The sequence below is a fragment of the Cydia pomonella genome, chromosome 22 (assembly GCF_033807575.1).
Source record: "Cydia pomonella isolate Wapato2018A chromosome 22, ilCydPomo1, whole genome shotgun sequence".
Classification (NCBI taxonomy): domain Eukaryota; kingdom Metazoa; phylum Arthropoda; class Insecta; order Lepidoptera; family Tortricidae; genus Cydia; species Cydia pomonella.
This window is the reverse complement of record NC_084724.1, coordinates 13,383,640-13,403,635: the sequence shown is the minus strand read 5'-3', so window position 1 is coordinate 13,403,635 and position 19,996 is coordinate 13,383,640. Positions and strand designations below refer to the sequence as shown.

At 44.1% G+C, this 19,996-nt stretch overlaps 2 protein-coding genes across 2 annotated transcripts in view; both read right to left on the bottom strand.

Moving 5' to 3' along the window:
• Positions 1–5,323: 5,323 nt before the first annotated feature.
• Positions 5,324–19,996, bottom strand: part of LOC133530047 (uncharacterized) — a 68,816-nt gene continuing 54,143 nt past the window's right edge. The window contains exons 10-13 of the mRNA XM_061867863.1: positions 13,901–14,051; positions 10,289–12,674; positions 9,936–10,052; positions 5,324–9,157 (exon numbers count right to left, since the gene is read on the bottom strand). Of these exons, the coding sequence (XP_061723847.1) occupies positions 10,037–10,052; positions 10,289–12,674; positions 13,901–14,051 (2,553 nt within the window). The 3' untranslated portion in view covers positions 5,324–9,157; positions 9,936–10,036. The remainder of the gene's footprint in view (positions 9,158–9,935; positions 10,053–10,288; positions 12,675–13,900; positions 14,052–19,996) is intronic.
• LOC133530051 (uncharacterized) lies at positions 15,757–19,556 on the bottom strand. The gene is made up of 2 exons (XM_061867867.1): positions 18,648–19,556; positions 15,757–15,882 (listed from the first exon to the last, which is right to left on the bottom strand). The coding sequence occupies exons 1-2, from the start codon at positions 19,507–19,509 to the stop codon at positions 15,869–15,871; spliced, it is 876 nt and encodes a 291-aa protein (XP_061723851.1). The 5' UTR covers positions 19,510–19,556; the 3' UTR covers positions 15,757–15,868.

The following is a 19,996-nucleotide window of genomic DNA, read 5'->3' as shown; positions in this document are numbered from 1 at the left end:
TAAATAAATAAATATTATAGGACATTATTAAACAAATTGACTAAGTCCCACGGTAAGCTCAATAAGGCTTGTGTTGTGGGTACGTTATGGAACGATATATATAATATATACATATTTATAAGACGACCGGTTTGGCCTAGTGGGTAGTGACTCTGCCTACGAAGCTGATGGTCCCGGGTTCAAATCCTGGTAAGGGCATGTATTCGTGTGATAAGCATGGATATTTGTTCCTGAGTCATGGGTGTTTTCTATGTATTTAAGTATTTATAAATATTTATATATTATAAATATATCGTTGTCTAAGTACCCTCAACACAAGCCTTATTGAGCTTACTGTGGGACTTAGTCAATTTGTGTAATAATGTCCTATTATATTTATTTATTTATTTATTTATTTATTTATTTATAGAAAACATCCAGGACTTAGGAACAAATATTCATGCTCCATGCTCATCACACGAATAAATGCCCTTGCCAGGATTTGAACCCGGGACCATCGGCTTCATAGGCAGGGTAGCTGCCCACTACGCCAGACCGGTCGACAAACCACCAACGTGTTATAAAAATAAAAAGCGGTCAAGTGCAAGTTCGTTTACCTCGCGCACCGAGGGTTCCGTACAAACTTTCAATTATCTCATGTAACTATAGTCACGAAAGACTTGACCAGAAGTATACTAAGAATAATTGTGTAGAGCGCTATCTGTGGGCAAATTTGGCCAACCTGTATGTATGTTGGCTGTATGTATGGTGGTATTATTTAAAAGAAGGTGTCTTTAGTGTAATCTCATAGGAATTTCAAGTATAATAAACGATCTACGACGACCGGTTTGGCCTAGTGGGTAGTAACCCTGCCTACGAAGCTGATGGTCTCAGGTTCAAATCCTGGTAAGGGCATGTATTCGTGTGATGAGCATGGATATTTGTTCCTGAGTCATGGGTGTTTTTTATGTATTTAAGTATTTATAAATAATTATATATTATATGTATCGTTGTCTAAGTACCCTCAACACAAGCCTTATTGAGCTTACTGTGGGACTTAGTCAATTTGTGTAATAATGTCCTATAATATTTATTTATTTATTTATAAACAACCGCAAACGGAATTAAATTGCAAATTATAAAATGTTATTTGTTAATTTAAAAAAAAGTTATCAAGAGGTCTGATTTTATTTTTCCTGTAATATTTATGATAATATTTTATTATGTAAACATTTCATTATGTTTCATTTGTAAATTTCGGAGATAAGGGAGAGGGGGAATGGTATTTTTTTCACATTTTCCTTTATAAGCAGGGGTCGGACAAAAAGTGCGGATGACGTCAAACCACTTATAGGATGATTTCAAATAGTATTTTTGATTTTCATAAACAATTATCACTTATCATTTATCAAAATCTTTATTAAACGATATCGCCACTTGAAATGAGTAAGTACGTTTTTGACTGACACATTGTCAATCAGATGAACAATAAATTGACTTCGTTATTGTTTGGCTATTGTATCTTCACGATTATATTTAGCTAAAATTTATATTTACTAATGTATAAGAAAACGCTCTAAAATGTCATCTTTACTCGAATATTGTGGCAATCCCACAGACTTGTTCTAACTAATTTCAAATAATTATACCTTATGGTGACAAGTTTCGTGAAATTTATTTTATTCACTACATCACCCTACCACCTGTATTATTAATTCCATGGATTTATTTACGATTATTTTGTTACTTCATTAATACTACTTTGTTACTACATGTCACACGGAAGTTTAAATACAAACTCAAACATCATCCTGTGTGCAACATTACGTCATTTTTACGTCATCCGCACTTTTTGTCCGACCCCTGTTTATAAGTAATTTTTCTTCATCATGAAAAAAAAATTTTTTGTTATGTTCAATTTGAGCTCTTTCAGATGATACCCCACTTCACCTAGTAACTAGACTTTGAAATTTTGCCCCCTCTTTGTATTGGGCATTTTCCATAATTAAAAAAAAATACACTTCCAATGTGTATGGGTTAGCATTGTTCATTACTATTTCAAATGATAGCTTAAGTAGTTCTCGAGATATTTAGCAATGAGACAGACGGACGGATGGACGGACAAAGTCGCACCATAAGGGTTCCTTTTGTACCTTTTTGGTACGGAACCTTAAAAATACAGTAATTTATAAAAGTTGATTGAAAATGATATAGGCAGTTGCACGGCATTCAAATTATTTCCACACCAGTTTTTTTTTCACATTTTTAGTAATTATTAGGGATTTATAATATTTATGTAGCAATATTATATAATAATAAAATCATTTATTTCAGACCAAGTTGATCCATATATGGTTAGTTACAGAGTATCTTAATAACTATATATATACCAATCAAGAAGGTACAAGTAGAAAGTCGATCGCAGGCAAAAGGTCGAAATCCTGTTTGACGTTGACAGCTTCCGTTCTCACTTAAACTGGGTGATCGGCAGGAAATTGAACACCTTTACATATAATCAGACAGCCTACCGACCACCGAAGTTTGCAAATTGCGGGCATCTTTCTCTCTCACTCAAATCACGCCTCAATTGGAGTAAAAGAGAAAGATGCCCGCAATTTGCGATCTTCGGTGCGGTAGCTCCTCAGTTTCTTGATACGAAATTATGAGTCGGCAACCGTGACTCTTTGTATAAATATATTTAATCTAATTTTACCCACAACGGAATCGACGCCGACGAAACAGCAAATAGAGCAATGTATAGTATGTCCTTCTTTCCTCACGTTGTCCCGGCATTTTGCCATGGCTCATGGGAGCCTGGGGTCCGCTTGACAATTAATCCCAAGATTTGGCGTAGGCACTCGTTTTTACGAAAGCGACTGCCAACTTCCAACCCAGAGGGTAAACTAGGCCTTGTTGGGATAGTCCGGTTTCCTCACGATGTTTTCCTTCACCGAAAAGCGACTGGTAAATATCAAATGATATTTCGTACATAAGTTCCGAAAAACTCATTGGTACGAGCCGGGGTTTGAACCCGCGACCTCCGGATTGCAAGTCACACGCTCTTACCGCTAGGCCACCAGCGCTTTTTATAGTATGTATGAATTATAACAGGAACACTACTTTCAACCCCTTCTACTTGTAATATCGCTTCGCGACACTCGAACTACTAACCTACAAGATTTTATAGTCGATTCAGTGTTTAATTCTTTTTTTATCGCGAAGCCATGGCGGTTCGCGAGTTCTACACTACAGTTCATAGCTTACATGGCCCAAGTTACGAGAAACAAACAACATGGCTATCTAAAATACAAGAAGAGACTTCTATAGGTGAGTGGCGCATTTTCTGGAACTGAAGTGCTCTTGATCGGGCATAAAATAATTATATACAAGAGGAAAGTACTACTAGCGCCATCTGTTGGCAAGTAGTTTGACCTGGTTTGGCATGGAACAATTAAAGCATAATTTAAGCAAAAAATATAACTTAATTAAGGTTTTTTGAGGCAGCCATTTAGTTCTCTCTTATTTTGTTGGGGAATTCAAAACCATACCCATGCGACATATGCAAAAAAGAGTTTAGTAGACACTGAAAGAGCACAAACGAATACACACTGGTTAGAAGCCGTAAATGTGCTTTTCCACGATTAGGTACTTCTACACAAAGTCACACTGTAGTCTTCTGAACAATGTGGAAAAAAATTTATGGGATTAACCAGTTTAAAAATATGAACGAACGAACGAACGAGTACACACTGGTGAAAAGATATACGCGTGCGAGATGTGTAATATACAGTTTGCGCAGATAGGTAATATAATATTAAACGTTCACAATAGAAGAATCCACTCGGGAGTAAAGAGGTTCTCTTGCAAAGTATGTAATGAAAAGTTCTCATTAGGGAGATATTTATATTAGGCACAGAAAAATCACGTAAGAGAGAAGACTTATCAGTGTAGTACATGCGAAAAGAAGCAAAGCCATATACCTGTGATGCTTGTAAAAAAAGAATTTATGAATGGCAATAAATCATTTAAATCCACATAAAGCCACTCACACTGAGCAGGACACCATCGAACGAGACAAGCTAGCAAAACCATATCCCTGCGAAACACGTAAAAAAGATTGTGGAAATTAAACATTTAAAGACCCATCTCCAACGACTGCACAGCGGTGAGAAACCACACGGGTGTGACATATGTTAAAACAGTTTACGTGTTTTGGTGATTTAAAGACAAACAAAGCGATTTATTCGGAAGTGAAACCGTTAATGCCAGATTTCTGAACCGAAGTTTTCGAGATTGAGTACTTTGAACACACATCAGAACATCCAGCTCCGTAGGTAAAAGCTCTACAAACTAGGGCACAAAATGCAAACTACGGCCCTCGAGCCTGCCAATCAGCCCTGCGAAGAGCCAAATTCCATGCAATCTAAAAGGGGACTCCTGGATTAAGCTAAAGTGGTTGGTAGTTGTACCTGCTGTACTAGATATCTCCTTTGAGAGTATAATATTTGATATTAGTCCGTATTGACTCGGAAATCTTTCAGACCCTATAATAATTGACCCAGGTGATTTGAGCTGGGTGAACAGAGTCAACTACAGGTAAAATTCAAGTTAGTATTCGCCTTGACGGTTTTTTAGTCTTGAAAAATCGAGTCTACGCTACTAGTACTCGAAATCAGCTCTCTCTCTCTATTACTCACCTAACTAACCTTTGCGTTTCTCAATAACAACACACACGGAACTTAAGTATATGAATAGAGTCAAACCAAGTTGGCAGCGATTTTAATAGCCTAGACGTCGCACGGGTTATTTCTATGACATTATGACGTTTACTTAACACTTGTACAGTCTGGGCTATCAAAATCGCTGCCAACTTATCTTTGTCTGACTAATGTTGTTTTATACAGCAGGAATTCTAAAAGACTTTATTATTAATAAAAAAAATCTGTTACGGAATTACTTATTCAAAATATAACATTAAAAAAAATGTCTGTGTTCATTACTGGTAATTATGCTCTCACTGAACAAGTTTGTACCAAGGGTCCTTATCGAAACTAAAGCCGTTTGAACTTTATAACAACTGTAATGTCTGTAATAATGTCCCAAACAAGTCTCACAAACAAAATATAAAAATACACACTTGATATTCTAAGGCAAACAGTCGTTAGCTAGTTTGAGCAGGTGATAGCGCCATCTCTCGGTGCATTTGGAAACCAACCACCACGATATGTGTGATTAAAGTTATGAATTGGACACTCACCAGCTTTGCAGGCAGTCACCACCTGGACTAAACCGACCGTCAAATCCCAAACGAAACATGTTTAGGCATATAATAATAAAACAAAAGTTTAGTAATGCTGTTAAATGCAGTTTATTCAGTTAAACAGAAACAAAATGCCGCTCCGTGGAGCTCCATCCCACCACCCGCCTCTTATAATATACAATAAACTGGAAATTAACTTAATTAGTGTCTTTTGACGCATGCTATACCTCTATTAAAGATTAATTGATTGTACAGTGCCATTAGATATATCGGAGCGGCCGAGGGGCTCAAAAATATCTGATGCATTAACGCCTTGACGATAGAGGCGTGTACTATATACTTGTGAGCATCTTATACGCTCCGGTATGTTTGATCGCGTCTGTACTAGATATCTCCTTACATATCTTCTACAATCAACTCTGCTTTATCATATAAACACTATTCCACATTACTAACATAGAGTGCTAACTAGTAGCCACAAGGTACCTTGACGGATCCGTCCAGATCTTACAAACCAGAAGTGTTTATGTAGTTCGAGGTATAGCGCGTGCAGAGCGCGAATGATTCGCGAACTTCTACCAGATCTGGACGCACCTTTACGTTAGACTTAAATCGTTGATATAAACCGTGATTACCTTTTATATTGTTCTAACTGAGCTCCCGATCCCCCGAACAAGATGCATGTAGCTGCGTCGAAATATTGGGACCTCAATAGGGACCGTGCGCGTTGGAGGGTCTGCCATCTTGTGGTCTGAATCGGAACCATACACAGGCACATTTACACGTCAAGTGTTTTCTTGTGTATAGTAGGTTCTGCCATCTTGTGGGCTACATCGGAACAATAAACATCACATTTACGCCTCGCGCCAAAAATCTGACGGCTCCTGTGCTGCCTCCTACAGTTCATGCACGCTCCCTATAAGAACAATATAAAAGGTAATCACGGTTCATATCCTGGTCGATTTAAGTCTAGTGAAACTCACCGTGAATCATTCAATTCACCTTTACGTTACTCGCTATATAAATGCATGGACCTGCCCATACTGTGCAAGTTACTAAAATACAATATCTCCGAGCGATCTTACGCCCTGTGTCGATGAATATACAATATATTCATCTTTTAAATATTTCAAATCAGTGTACAGACAGCGCTGAATAAATTATTGACAGACAAAGTGTCCCAAGTTTATTGCACTACACTTTTTTATCATAGGATAATTTAGATATGCATCAACACATAATCTTACTCATGTTTTATACGATAGGCCCCTAGTGACAATTAAAAAGATGACATTCGATAATTCCATATACAATACATTTTGTGAAAACATCCCTATAATATGCAATTAAAATAAATATAATTCATTGGTCTTTTAAAACGAATGTAATCTATGATACGACGTTTAAAATAGTACTAAAAACGTGTACAACACCAAGAGGCTCTAGCACGCAGTCTGATGCGACAAATACAACAGTGAAAACCGGTACATTAAAAAAAATACATAGCAAAGCCATGTGTACATAAGACCGGATTTACATGGCGTCTAACGCGTGTATAATATACGTAGGTAATACATAGCTACGCGCACACTAATTTCTAACGAATTTAAAACGCGTGAGGGCATTTTCCGAAAAAAAGTGTATATTTTTAGCTAATTTGGAGATTTTTCTTACTCCACTTTCTTCCTATTAGTACCAGATTGTGTATGTAAAATATCGGCTAAAATGCATATAAAAACGTGTCAATCTGGAATGGATTCTTATATTTCATTAAAATCAATAGTGCTAACTATCATGAGAAGAAAAATCACAGAAAATGAAATTCTTCATATGTACACTTTTTTTGGGAATCGCTTATAAAGGCTTCGTCTCGCGAATAATTTTGAGGTAGAGGTCAATTTCACTAAGTCGCGATCACAATAAATTATTCTAAAACATTAATAATACGGGTGCCCCTCGTTTCACATAATATCATCTTTTCGCATAATTCCCAGTCTCAAATATTCCAGAAAATATAACATGTGTTATTGAACAACTGATATATTAGACATGGAAGGTCGAGTAAGGTTTGAACCATCATTAGAATATTTTCACTATCTCTGTTTCTTTAGGTATTTAAATAAAAGTAAACAAAATCTACCCTCAAAAGGCTCCTTAAGCCAGTTGAGGGTAGATGAAAACATTAAATGATCAAATAATGTAGGTTAAAGTCAGCTCGTTCAGTGATAGATCCAGGCGGTCTTGTATTTGGTTGGTTAACCAATAAATGTTATAAGTACCCGAAAATTTACAAATTGTTTGTTTACTTTTATTTAAATACCTAAAGATACAGAGTATAGATGGCACTGCCATATTATTTAGCTGTGTATATCTATCTGTAGCTGTATGACAATTGCCGGAGTTAGGACGAATTCATGTCTATTAGAAAAGTTGTCTGTGGAACAGAGTAGGTAATTTTAAAAACTATGCGAAAATAACGATACTTTAAGTGAGTACAGACAACTGAGTTACCATAGACAGAATCTTTTTCGTGGCGGTTACTTTTAAACCTGAACTAGATGGTACCGAATTTTATGCTTTTACTGAACTCTCAAAGACTTTAACCAAATCGAATTAGATTTTGTGTCTTGTATTAGATGTTTGATTGTATTAACAGTTAATGTTTTCTATGTATTTAAATATTTATGTAGGTATTATATACCTATATCGTTGTCTGAGTACCCACAACACAAGCCTTCTTGAGCTTACCGTGGAGCTTAGTCAATTTGCGTAAGAATGTTTTATATAAATAAATATACGTTTTTGACAAAAAAGTCATTTTTGTTACAAGCTTTTATCGCTGACTGTACTTTTCTTAACAGGCAACTAATACTCATCGAGCCAATTCTAAAAACGCAAAACACAATTAGGTTGCGTTGTTTTATCACAGAGTTCCTATAGCCACCTCCTGTCTCCATCATCAGATCAGCTCGATGGCACCATAATATTGTATTGTCACCCGACATACATATGCATGAAAATTTTCAGCTTCATCGGAAATCGGAAAGTGGATCAAATTTGTCTTGTAAGATTTGACCCGTACATACATACAATGCAAGTTAAATAAAAGCTTGTAAAAATGGATTTCCAGATTACTGCAATGAATATTACTGATAAAATTATGTACTTGTATAATTTAGGGTAAGCATAGAATGATAGCAACTTAATCCCTTAACGTGTCATAAAAAAATATAGTTTTAAATTTGAACTTAAATAGCTGTCAATAGAGTAGAAGATTATATCAGCCATATTATATAGGTTGCATATGCGGTAAGGGGTTAAGTACGGTACCTTTTTAGGTGCACAGAAATGTAAAAAATGAGCGCTGTCTCGCCAACATACCGCATAAGCAGTTTGGCGAGTAACTTTAAAATTGATTATATGTGCCTTTGAAAAAAAAAAATGGTTTGCCGTCAGGGTGCAGCACTAGCACATATTGTAAACCATATTAACTTATACATAAAAGTATGTCGGCATATGCCTTAAATAGTTTTTTGACAAGTTTTCACTATGACTGATGCATCAAGGCGGTTTGTTTGTATGTTTAGAGAGAGTCTACCGCGAAATGAGAAAATCAAAATATCGGTATCTGCCTCTCTATCTCTCGAATACGTAAGAGCGCATTTGTGCTAGTAGCGCCCTCTACGCAGTTTCGCGTAATATTATTAATATTTTAAAAAAATATGACGACTTTAGTTGTACTGTCAAAACCATATCCAAAATCTTCGTATCATACAATAACTCAATTGTCTATGATATAGAGAGGATCCTAATAATACTCATTGCTTGATGCGGAAGCGTGTTTTTGCGTCGTCTCCGTCACTCGTTACTGCAGTGAGAAGGACGGCACGATGGCTAGTTATGCGCGCTCGCTTCGTTCTGGAAAAAAATACACGAGTTTATCTGTAAATGTTGTGTTATCCTCAAAATGGACGCCACGATTCCTTAAAATGTAAATTAATTAAATTATTTTCATATTGTGACTCTTTGTAGGCCCCCCATTGTATAGATCGTGTGATACACGAAGACGAGGGCCTTGATTCGTACTGTCATATTATTAAAGTTTAGATTTGACAAATGTGCGCGTCATCGTGGATTGTCACCCGCTCAGATGATTGACCCCCCCCCCCCCCTCATACTCAAATTACTATTTGAACTTATTCTTCTTCTTCTGCAAGCTAGCGTTTCCCTGCCTAGCGCCAGGGTCCGCTTTCCTACTTAATCTTCTCCACTTTGCCTGGTCTTCGGCATCCTCAAGTGAGATTGTTCTCTTCCACGTCTGCTGTCACGACGTCCAGCGCTTCCTAGGCCTACCGCGGCCGCGTGACCCGGGGCCTTAGACAGTGAGGTTAAGGCATCCATTTACGACGTAATCTCCATACCATCAGAGGCGACTTTCCTGCAGCTTATCCGCTACGTCACGGATTCCGAGGTTGCCACGGATGTGTTCGTTACTATTTGAATTTATTACTGAAATCGCTTCTATTTCGTTCTCCCTCTGGTCGACGGATCCTATCAGTCCACTATAACTATATATTCCTGGTATCCTTTAGCCACTCCTCACGTCAAAACTTGCCAAGACAAATGCAATTTTGATTTATCAAAATAATTTTGTAATAGGCCTCTAGAAGGGTATAGACTAAAACTGTCAACATACCTGTCCGTTTTCTTCGGGCCGGTCGGCCCCGCCCGGCGGGTGCTGCTCGCTGAGAGCGCGGCACACGGGCGGCGGCGACTCGCTGGGCGGGTTCGGCTCGCTCAGCGTGCGCGCCACCTGTGGCGACAATATCCATTATTGAAGCAAAATTACAGTTAGATCTAAACGTCCAGTTGACGTTTTACGTATACGTCTCAAGTGTTGGTGTTAGCTTGGTCTGATTCTAGTAATATTTTGTGTCAATTTAATCAATTAGTTATTTGGTCTCCGGCTGATATTGTACGCTGTTCTACATAAATGTCGAGAAGCCGCCGGCCGCGTACAGCGCGCCGCCCAGCTCGGCCAGTACATACCGCGGGCGGGTCGGCCAGCATGGTCCAGTCGGCGTCGGGCGCGGGCAGCCACTCCACGCAGGCCAGGAACTCCCGGCCGGAGAAGCCGCCGGCCGCGTACAGCGCGCCGCCCAGCTCGGCCAGTACATACCGCGGGCGGGTCGGCCAGCATGGTCCAGTCGGCGTCGGGCGCGGGCAGCCACTCCACGCAGGCCAGGAACTCCCGGCCGGAGAAGCCGCCGGCCGCGTACAGCGCGCCGCCCAGCTCGGCCAGTACATACCGCGGGCGGGTCGGCCAGCATGGTCCAGTCGGCGTCGGGCGCGGGCAGCCACTCCACGCAGGCCAGGAACTCCCGGCCGGAGAAGCCGCCGGCCGCGTACAGCGCGCCGCCCAGCTCGGCCAGTACATACCGCGGGCGGGTCGGCCAGCATGGTCCAGTCGGCGTCGGGCGCGGGCAGCCACTCCACGCAGGCCAGGAACTCCCGGCCGGAGAAGCCGCCGGCCGCGTACAGCGCGCCGCCCAGCTCGGCCAGTACATACCGCGGGCGGGTCGGCCAGCATGGTCCAGTCGGCGTCGGGCGCGGGCAGCCACTCCACGCAGGCCAGGAACTCCCGGCCGGAGAAGCCGCCGGCCGCGTACAGCGCGCCGCCCAGCTCGGCCAGTACATACCGCGGGCGGGTCGGCCAGCATGGTCCAGTCGGCGTCGGGCGCGGGCAGCCACTCCACGCAGGCCAGGAACTCCCGGCCGGAGAAGCCGCCGGCCGCGTACAGCGCGCCGCCCAGCTCGGCCAGTACATACCGCGGGCGGGTCGGCCAGCATGGTCCAGTCGGCGTCGGGCGCGGGCAGCCACTCCACGCAGGCCAGGAACTCCCGGCCGGAGAAGCCGCCGGCCGCGTACAGCGCGCCGCCCAGCTCGGCCAGTACATACCGCGGGCGGGTCGGCCAGCATGGTCCAGTCGGCGTCGGGCGCGGGCAGCCACTCCACGCAGGCCAGGAACTCCCGGCCGGAGAAGCCGCCGGCCGCGTACAGCGCGCCGCCCAGCTCGGCCAGTACATACCGCGGGCGGGTCGGCCAGCATGGTCCAGTCGGCGTCGGGCGCGGGCAGCCACTCCACGCAGGCCAGGAACTCCCGGCCGGAGAAGCCGCCGGCCGCGTACAGCGCGCCGCCCAGCTCGGCCAGTACATACCGCGGGCGGGTCGGCCAGCATGGTCCAGTCGGCGTCGGGCGCGGGCAGCCACTCCACGCAGGCCAGGAACTCCCGGCCGGAGAAGCCGCCGGCCGCGTACAGCGCGCCGCCCAGCTCGGCCAGTACATACCGCGGGCGGGTCGGCCAGCATGGTCCAGTCGGCGTCGGGCGCGGGCAGCCACTCCACGCAGGCCAGGAACTCCCGGCCGGAGAAGCCGCCGGCCGCGTACAGCGCGCCGCCCAGCTCGGCCAGTACATACCGCGGGCGGGTCGGCCAGCATGGTCCAGTCGGCGTCGGGCGCGGGCAGCCACTCCACGCAGGCCAGGAACTCCCGGCCGGAGAAGCCGCCGGCCGCGTACAGCGCGCCGCCCAGCTCGGCCAGTACATACCGCGGGCGGGTCGGCCAGCATGGTCCAGTCGGCGTCGGGCGCGGGCAGCCACTCCACGCAGGCCAGGAACTCCCGGCCGGAGAAGCCGCCGGCCGCGTACAGCGCGCCGCCCAGCTCGGCCAGTACATACCGCGGGCGGGTCGGCCAGCATGGTCCAGTCGGCGTCGGGCGCGGGCAGCCACTCCACGCAGGCCAGGAACTCCCGGCCGGAGAAGCCGCCGGCCGCGTACAGCGCGCCGCCCAGCTCGGCCAGTACATACCGCGGGCGGGTCGGCCAGCATGGTCCAGTCGGCGTCGGGCGCGGGCAGCCACTCCACGCAGGCCAGGAACTCCCGGCCGGAGAAGCCGCCGGCCGCGTACAGCGCGCCGCCCAGCTCGGCCAGTACATACCGCGGGCGGGTCGGCCAGCATGGTCCAGTCGGCGTCGGGCGCGGGCAGCCACTCCACGCAGGCCAGGAACTCCCGGCCGGAGAAGCCGCCGGCCGCGTACAGCGCGCCGCCCAGCTCGGCCAGTACATACCGCGGGCGGGTCGGCCAGCATGGTCCAGTCGGCGTCGGGCGCGGGCAGCCACTCCACGCAGGCCAGGAACTCCCGGCCGGAGAAGCCGCCGGCCGCGTACAGCGCGCCGCCCAGCTCGGCCAGTACATACCGCGGGCGGGTCGGCCAGCATGGTCCAGTCGGCGTCGGGCGCGGGCAGCCACTCCACGCAGGCCAGGAACTCCCGGCCGGAGAAGCCGCCGGCCGCGTACAGCGCGCCGCCCAGCTCGGCCAGCCCCAGCCCGGCGCGCGCGCGCCGCAGCGGCGGGCCCGCTTGCCACGTGCCTCCTGTATGCAAATATAACAAATTAGATATACGTTTTTCAAAAATGCGTGAGTGTCGTGGAACGCTCGGTTGGAACGAAGTATATTATTATTGATAAGCGTAGTATATGATTGATATACAAATACTACATACACGTCCGGGAATCCAACCCGGATCGTCGCTGTTACCACCTGTTTCTAAGGCTATTTATTTGTTTACTAGACATGTGTAAGTAATGCTCGTAATATCACAAATTAGATACCTCTCAAACGCGTAATATGACATTACGTATCACTCCGAGAAATCAAACATCACTCTTGCTGGCGCCCACACTTTTTCATCTAGCCCCCATCCGCCAACCGTCCGATAAAAATACATACAGCGCAAACAATCGTAAAACTTGCTCGCTGTTAACCTATACTGGATACTTTTAATATAACACTGAATAAATCCGCATCTATAGTATTTTATGCAACAGTTGTATAAGAAGGGTCAAAAAAGGCGAGTGACGCGAGTTACAATGTGAGCCGGAGCCGAAGGCGTAGGCGAACATTGTAAAGGAATACGCCACGAGCATTTTTTGACCTACTTATACAACGTTGCATACAATATTTTTTCCTACGAGTCAACAAAAATAAATCTTAATTTAGGTAAACAAAGCAAAAGTATATAGCCAAGACGCGCGAGCATACCTTGTTACGCGCCCGGCCGGTCAGCGACACCTCGTAACTCATGAGGCCCTGGTACTTGCTACTTGCTACATTAAATTTTTGGACAGTTTTTTCTCAATTTTGGTCACCGTAGCCTACGGAGACTAACAAGCAACGCTAAGCGGTCTTTGTAGTCTATGGGTGTTGCTATATTACGAGTGTCACATACGTGTTTCTGACTTATGAAGTAATTATTTTTACTATGCAACCAAATGAATATTTTGTAAGTTGGCAGCAATGCACTTAGTTTAAAACTGTATTCGTGTTGGTTTTGTTAGGTTGGTAGCCATTAATCGCAGTAACGTTATAGCGGTTAAAAGCACAAGAGCTTTTATGAGGAATAGACAATATAGACTTTTCTTGAAATCTTTTATGTATGTTCTTATATTCGTGTTAATGAATGCATAAATGACAGATAACAGTAGAGGAGTAGGAAAAAAGAATTATACAACCAACTGGTGCAAACCTAAACTTCACTGATTCCTTCTCCTACATTTTTTCTCTATGAAATAATATGGTAATTGCACTCCACACGTCACCTGCAGGCTCGGCGGCCGGCAGCAGCCAGTCCACGCGCCGCAGCGAGGCCGCGCCGTCGGAGCCGCCCGCCAGCACCAGCCGCCCGCGCCACGCGCAGCCGCCCATCGAGCGCCGCGCCGACGGCAGCGGCGGCCCGGGGGTCCAGCCGGCCTGACGAACAATACTACATTGTGCAACGAGGGGGGTAAGTCTAATTTTGGAAACGAGGGTGGTTAAAGACTCGGGTTACAATATTCTTACCCCCGGAATTCCAGACAATGTTTTTCATCACGCAAAAAAACTAAATTTTAAACGAAATAATTCTTAAATACGGTGACATTTCAAACATTCGTCCGCCATATTGTCATTCTTTGACAGGTTAGGCATCGAAGGCACAGACCTATTCGGCATTCAGCCACGATTGAAAATTATGTAAAAATATTTTAAACTGCTATTAAATTAATCAAATTAAATATGTTTAAACATAAACATACATATTAAATTATTAACGGCAATATTTTTAAAGTAAAACTCATTTACACTACGTGGTTTATATAAATTCGTGACCTCCCGTGGGAACAATCTAGGCCTTTATCCTTCAGTACACCTGCTAGAAATAAGATCTTTTTCAAGCAAGTGTGAAGAAAATAAATAAATCACTCACACGGCACAGGGTAGTTTAGAGCTGTAAACAAATTGTAACAATGCCGATCAGGTTGTCGAATCACTTAATTTTTAACCGACGCTCTCCTTAAAGAAAAAGATGTCATGATGAAATCGCCTAACTTTAATGAGTAGAAATCATTCATCCCTTTACTGACTTGTCTGAAAGGAATCAGAACCATCACCTGATTGTCACGGAAACCAAGTTGCGGCCGAATCTGCGTACATTGTTGATTCCGCACCGTCAGGGAAAGACAATGGATGTAAAACACTTGATAAAGTCACCAAGGTTAGAAGATAATATGTCACCAGAACACTTAGTAAAGTCACCAAGGTTAGAAGATGTCACCAGAACACTTAGTAAAGTCACCAAGGTTAGAAGATGTCACCAGAACACTTAGTAAAGTCACCAAGGTTAGAAGATGTCACCAGAACACTTAGTAAAGTCACCAAGGTTAGAAGATGTCACCAGAACACTTGGTAAAGTCACCAAGGTTAGAAGATGTCACCAGAACACTTGGTAAAGTCACCAAGGTTAGAAGATGTCACCGGAACACTTGGTAAAGTCACTGTTGTGGGGGGTGCGGGGGCGGGGCAAGGAAATGAAAGACGTGCGTCTCGCGTAGTTGTATCTATTCGACTAACTCGCATGCGGTCGTAGCCGCACTCTTAATACTAACATCCCTCCACCCTTAGCCTAAAAATATTGTTTATAGTTAACAACGTTTCGTTTTCTCCGTGGGGGAGGTAGCTCAGCCAATGGAGACGAAATAGGTGACTCAAACTGATCGGCGTCTTCTCCGGCCGATTCTTGCGTTGGTCCTCCCTGGTAAGTCTCAGTTTGCTCAGAGCGTGGGGGCACAGTCCCTTCGCCCGCACTGGTTCCGATTTGCTGCTCCGTGTGATGCGTAAACCTGTCGCTGCCTTGTTCCATTGGAGTCGCATCCATCATAGGAGTGGATGCCTGTTCCTCCTCAGCAGGTACCACTGTTACCGGCGCATCAGCGTGCTGAGTTGGAGTCACGTCGTTCCGTTGTACTAGTGGCAAAATAATTGCAGGCATTTCTGATGTGGTCTGGTCCATTTTAGAGGTACTTGGTTGAGTCGCCAAATCACGTGATACTTCCTCCCCTTTTAGTTTTAACAGTTGATTGGCATGTCTTTTAATAATGCTGTGAGAGTCAAATAACTTGACCGTGTACAAACTTTTACCCATCTGATCTATTATAGTTCCCTTTGCCCAATAGTTTTTTTGTGCACTGTACATTTTAACTAAAACTATATCGTTCACTTTAAAGTTAACAACTCGTTTACCGCCGTAGTGTTTACACTGCGAAAACTGGTTCTCTCTTATAACGCATTCGAGTGCTGCGTCAGCTGTTACTGGGCAATGCATAGCTAGTGTGTCTAATCTACTTCTTAACTTGTGGCCAAAAATGACCTCTGCTGGTGACTTACCGGTTGTGCTATGCACTGAATTTCTGTATCGCATCAGAAATTCGTGCATTTTGCAAGTGAATGATTTCGGATTAATCCCAGACAAAATGAATGATTTCAGCGCTTTTTTTATTATTTTGACATAAGCCTCAACCTGTCCGTTGCTACTCGGATGATACGTTGGAGAAGTTAAATGAGTGATTCCGTTCCTCAAACAAAAATCCTCAAATTCCGCTGAGATAAAAGAAGTACCATTGTCAGTACATATGGTGTGAAACAACCCAAACCTTGACATTATCTCACATATCTTTTCTATAACTACTTTAGACCCATATCCGTTTGAAACATCAAAACATTCAGGCCATTTTGAATATGCATCAATAACAATTAAATACATTCTATTATTTAAAGGCCCTAAAAAATCTAAATGTACTCGATGGAATGCGCGCGGCGGAAACGGCCAGGGTGTGAGAGGGGCGCGTGGGGGCGAAGGTCGTAAAGAAGTACATATTTCGCACGAAGCAACAAACTTATCTATATCTGCAGACATGCCCGGCCACCAAAACCGGCTCCGAGCCTCTGCTCTCATTTTATTAGACCCTAAGTGACCAATATGTAGTTCCGTTAGGATTTTGTTACGACATATAGTAGGAATCACGACCTTATGACCCCTAGTTACGCATGACTTTTCAACTGCCAATTCGTTTCGAACAGAGAAAAATGGCTTTACACAGTCACTAACTTGACTAGGCCACCCTTGCATCACATATGTGCGTACATTTGAAAGTACATTATCTGCCAATGTCTGTTTACCTAATTCGTTAATCGTTATTAACTGCTCATTCTCATAAACAAAGTTAATGTAAGTAGCTTTGTCGGTGGCTACGGCCGGCTCCGCATCGGCTGTTTCCTTATCAGTTACTCGTACCGCGCGGCTGAGATAGTCAGCTGCGTTGTGGGCACTACTTACGTATTCAATAACGAAGTTATATGACATTAGGTAAATGGCGTAACGCTGTAACCTATTTGCCGTTACCTCTGGTATTCCTTTGTCAGGATTAAATATTGACAATAAAGGTTTGTGATCAGTCCTAAGTACAAAAGGTACTGATCGCCCATACAAATAATGGTGAAATTTGCGTACCGCATAGATTAATGCAGTTGCTTCCTTTTGGATCTGACTATAGCTCTTCTCGGCTGACGTGAGCGACCGGGACGCGTACGATACAGGTCTTTCGATACCATCGGCCCCAATTTGGGACAAAATCGCTCCAAGACCCCAAGGTGACGCATCAGTAGTCAAAATCAGTTTGGCATCCGGATCAAAATGAGCCAACGTTTTATCTGAAATTAATTCCCGCTTAATGGTAGATACAGCTATATCATGCTCTTTTTTCCATTGCCACGGTACATTTTTTTTCAACAGATTATGTAATGGGCTTAAAATAGTCGATGCATTTTTCACAAAATTACGGTAATAATTTACCATACCCAAAAAAGATTTAAGTTCGGTGATACTGGTGGGGATTTTTGCATCACTTATTGCTTTCAGTTTGTCTTGACATTTGTGAAGACCATGCCGATCTATTTTAAATCCCAAGTACGACACTGAGTCTTGGAACAACATGCATTTTTCTTTTTGCAATACTAAACCTGACTCTTGCAGCCTATCAAACACTTTATTTAGCCTCAACAAGTGTTCCGACCGATCACGTCCGGTTACCAAAATGTCGTCTTGGAAAATTAGAACACCCTCTAACCCTGATAGTATTTTATCTAAAGTCCGTTGGAATATTGACGCCGCCGATGCTAGACCAAAAACTAGTCTCGTGAATTTAAACAATCCTTTAATCGTGTTTATTGTTGTTAACAGCTGCGATGACTCACTTAACAATAACTGGTTGTAAGCCTGCGATAAATCTAGCTTAGAAAACTGCTGACCGCCGTGTAACTTTGCGAATAGCTCCTCGATGCGCGGTAACGGGTATTTTTCTATCACTAACTGTTTATTTAAACTAACCGAATAATCGGCGCATAGGCGTATACTGCCATTGTGTTTTAAAACGGGCACTACAGGGCTTGCGTAGTCAGAAAATGGCACTGGTACTAAGATCCCTAGATCAACTAATCTATCTATCTCGTTTTCGACCTTTGGCCTTAATGCAAACGGCACAGGTCGTGATCTAAAAAATACTGGTTTGGCCTCTGGTTTTAAATGCAAATCGACGTAAACATTTTTACAGCAACCTAAACCATCTGTGAATAGTTTCGGGTACATACGTTCTGCTTTTTCAATTATGTTTTCTACCTCACATTTTTTTACTCTTACCATTTCCAAATTAAATTTCGCGATAAAATTTCTACCTAACAGAGATGGGCCGTTATCTCGTGCTACGAAAACCTGTAATGTAGCTGTCTCACCGTCATACGTAAAGGGCAGGTTGAGGGTACCTAGGATCGGAATGTTGCTATCATTATAACTAATTAGAACTGTGTGGTTCGGGCGTAACGGTATGTTACTGAAATGTGAGGCATACATTTTGTCTGGCATAATTGTAACCGCCGAACCTGTGTCCAGCTCAAAAGTTAGGTCATACTCCGCAACCTGGACCGTCACCATCATCGGTTCACCACGTGAAGAACGAATATTATACACAACAAGCTTACCATCATCGCCAGTATCAGCATCAACACCATATTCACCATCGATATAATTCTGACGAAACACTTTCTTGCCTGGACACACACGCCGTAGGTGACCTTTTAAACCGCATTTACCGCACTTATAACGAGAAAACTTGCATGTAGCCGCCTCATGTCCTTCATAACCGCAAGCCGCGCAAACCACTTGTGGTTTTTGTGTTATGCTGCCGCTACCGAAGCTGCCTCCTGCGCCGCCGGGCCTCGCGCTACGTGGGACCGACGCCATCTTGTACACTGGCATGTCGGGACATGGCAGCGTGCTCGACGCCGCTGGCGACGCTTGTGCAGCGCCCTGCCGAGCACACTGAATCCTCTCCGCTACTTCCAATGCCTTGCTGATGGTTAATTTCTCCATATCCATGGTGAAGAGCTTATCTCGCTCGTGCCCCGGCGTCATACCGAGTACAAAGCGATCTCGAAGAGTTTCATCTAAAGTCGTGGCAGAAAAGCCGCAGTCGACCGCTAATCCACGAATGCGTGCTACCCATTCTGCCATACTTTCTGTAGGTTTTTGAGTCGACGAGTAGAATCTGTTGCGCTCCGCAAACCCGCACTTTGCCGATTTTAAATGATTATCCAGAAGTTTCACAAGGTCATCATACTCTAGGGTTCCCACGACTTTGGGTAATGCTAAATCCCTCAGCAGTTTATAAGAACCCTCGGTAAGACTGCTCAACAAGATAGCCCGACGCTTACACTTGGCCTTGTCAGCCGTGGCGTCTATATCGTTGGCCACAAACCATTGTTCCAAACGTTCTTTAAACACTAACCAATCTTGCACTTCATGATTAAACATGGTTAACGCTCCTATTGATACTTTAGCCATGATCACTGTTTTATTTTTGCACGCGAAATAATTAAAGGTACAGCCCAGTCGCCACTGTTGTGGGGGGTGCGGGGGCGGGGCAAGGAAATGAAAGACGTGCGTCTCGCGTAGTTGTATCTATTCGACTAACTCGCATGCGGTCGTAGCCGCACTCTTAATACTAACAGTCACCAAGGTTAGAAGATGTCACCAGAACACTTGGTAAAGTCACCAAGGTTAGAAGATGTCACCAGAACACTTGGTAAAGTCACCAAGGTTAGAAGATGTCACCAGAACACTTGGTAAAGTCACCAAGGTTAGAAGATGTCACCAGAACACTTAGTAAAGTCACCAAGCTTAGAAGATGTCACCAGAACACTTGGTAAAGTCACCAAGGTTAAAAGATGTCACCAGAACACTTAGTAAAGTCACCAAGGTTAGAAGATGTCACCAGAACACTTAGTAAAGTCACCAAGGTTAGAAGATGTCACCAGAACACTTGGTAAAG

Bases quoted from the DNA above. Each gene is read 5' to 3' on its own strand.
- LOC133530051 (XM_061867867.1), bottom strand. From the start codon at position 19,509: ATGGCTAAAGTATCAATAGGAGCGTTAACCATGTTTAATCATGAAGTG.